This window comes from Hyla sarda, unplaced genomic scaffold, assembly GCF_029499605.1.
Source record: "Hyla sarda isolate aHylSar1 unplaced genomic scaffold, aHylSar1.hap1 scaffold_55, whole genome shotgun sequence".
Classification (NCBI taxonomy): domain Eukaryota; kingdom Metazoa; phylum Chordata; class Amphibia; order Anura; family Hylidae; genus Hyla; species Hyla sarda.
In genome coordinates, this window is record NW_026610561.1 from 579,910 (window position 1) to 582,409 (window position 2,500).

The 2,500-nt window shown below is 63.8% G+C and overlaps 1 protein-coding gene across 2 annotated transcripts in view; it reads right to left on the bottom strand.

The window, feature by feature from the left end:
* The window catches only part of LOC130339677 (ephrin-A5b-like), a gene marked incomplete at its 3' end in the record, with an annotated part of 80,159 nt that continues 77,659 nt past the window's right edge, over window positions 1-2,500 (bottom strand). For both annotated transcript variants that reach the window (XM_056554065.1, XM_056554064.1), the window contains 3 exon segments: window positions 1-298; window positions 1,560-1,619; window positions 1,702-1,770. In XM_056554065.1, the coding sequence (XP_056410040.1) occupies window positions 255-298; window positions 1,560-1,619; window positions 1,702-1,770 (173 nt within the window).

The window sequence follows — 2,500 nt, forward strand, 5'->3', positions numbered from 1 at the left end:
CACACTAGACTGTAAGCTCTTCAGGTCACCTACCTTGCAGGGCTCGGGCTCCGGGGTCACTCACTGCAGATTGCTGGAGGCGCGGTCTGCTAGGTCCAAGATAAAGTGCACAATTTCAGAAACCACCAATTCCCTCCAGGAAGGTCCCGGGGCCCCGCTGTCCTGGAGGAGAGGACACTGCAGAAGGGCCCGGCCCGCAGCATCAGAAGCAGAGGAGAACAAGGCACAGGAGAAGAAGGTGGAGTCCGGAGAACCTAGAGGGCGGGGGGCGAGGAGCTACCACTCCGCCTCCTGGGATCTGCAATGATAGAGAACAGGAGGTTGTGAGGGCTTTATATCCCAGAACGCCACGTGCGGGGGCCCCTATATCCCAGAACGCCACGTGCGGGGGCCCCTATATCCCAGAACGCCACGTGCGGGGGCCCCTATATCCCAGAACGCCACGTGCGGGGGCCCCTATATCCCAGAACGCCACGTGCGGGGGCCCCTATATCCCAGAACGACACGGGGGGGGGGGCCTATATCCCAGAACGCCACGTGCGGGGGCCCCTATATCCCAGAACGCCACGTGCGGGGGGCCCCTATATCCCAGAACGCCACGGGTGGGGGGGGCTGGGGGCCCTATATCCCAGAACGCCCCGGGGGGGGGCCTATATCCCAGAACGCCCCGGGGGGGGGGGGGGCCTATATCCCAGAACGCCCCGGGGGGGGGGGGGGGGGCCTATATCCCAGAACGCCACGTGCGGGGGCCCCTATATCCCAGAACGACACGGGGGGGCCTATATCCCAGAACGCCACGTGCGGGGGGCCCCTATATCCCAGAACGCCACGGGTGGGGGGGGCTGGGGGCCCTATATCCCAGAACGCCCCGGGGGGGGGGGGGGGGGGCCTATATCCCAGAACGCCCCGGGGGGGGGGGGGGGGGGGCCCTATATCCCAGAACGCCACGTGCGGGGGGGGCCTATATCCCAGAACGCCATGTGCGGGGGCCCCTATATCCCAGAACGCCACGTGCGGGGGCCCCTATATCCCAGAACGCCACGTGCGGGGGCCCCTATATCCCAGAACGACACGGGGGGGGGGGGGGGGGGGGGGGGGGCTATATCCCAGAACGCCACGTGCGGGGGGCCCCTATATCCCAGAACGACACGGGGGGGCCTATATCCCAGAACGCCACGTGCGGGGGCCCCTATATCCCAGAACGACACGGGGGGGCCTATATCCCAGAACGCCACGTGCAGGGGCCCCTATATCCCAGAACGCCACGGGGGGGGCCTATATCCCAGAACGCCACGTGCGGGGGCCCCTATATCCCAGAACGACACGGGGGGGGGGCCTATATCCCAGAACGCCACGGGGGGGGCCTATATCCCAGAAACGCCACGTGCGGGGGGGCCTATATCCCAGAACGCCACGTGCGGGGGCCCCTATATCCCAGAACGCCACGGGGGGCCCTATATCCCAGAACGCCAAGTGGGGGGGGCCCTATATCCCAGAACGCCACGTGGGGGGGGCCCTATATCCCAGAACGCCACGTGCGGGGCTCGGACAGTCCTCACCTCCCTCAGCCAGCTCTCCTCCTCGCGGTTGGGATTTGGGGACCGCAGTGACTGGTTTGGCTGCAGGAGAAACACAAAGATGTTATTGTCCCCGCAAAATATCTCTCCCCTCCCTTCATCCTGGGGCCCCGGGGCCACTTACTTGTGGCTCGGCAGCAGACAGACAGACGGAGCTTTAGACATTCACCAACACTATCGCTCAGCGGGATGGCTGTAACAGACAGAAAAGAGCGTTACCCGAGGGCCAGAACACAGGGGCCCCTGAGGACAGAGCATTTCCCACATGGTCAGACCCTCCTATAAGCACTGGGGCCCCTGAGGGGTGAGACCCTCCTATAATCACTGGGGCCCCTGATGGGTGAGACCCTCCTATAATCACTGGGGCCCCTGAGGACAGAGCATTTCCCACATTGTCAGACCCTCCTATAAGCACTGGGGCCCCTGAGGGGTGAGACCCTCCTATAATCACTGGGGCCCCTGAGGGGTGAGACCCTCCTATAATCACTGGGGCCCCTGAGGACAGAGCATTTCCCACATGGTCAGGCCCTCCTATAATCACTGGGGCCCCTGAGGGGTGAGACCCTCCTATAATCACTGGGGCCCCTGAGGATAGAGCATTTCCCACATGGTCAGACCCTCCTATAAGCACTGGGGCCCCTGAGGACAGAGCATTTCCCACATGGTCAGACCCTCCTATAAGCACTGGGGCCCCTGAGGGGTGAGACCCTCCTATAATCACTGGGGCCCCTGAGGATAGAGCATTTCCCACATGGTCAGACCCTCCTATAAGCACTGGGGCCCCTGAGGGGTGAGACCCTCCTATAATCACTGGGGCCCCTGAGGGGTCAGACCCTCCTATAAGCACTGGGGCCCCTGAGGGGTCAGACCCTCCTATAAGCACTGGGGCCCCTGAGGACACACTATGACCTGAGGCAGTTGCT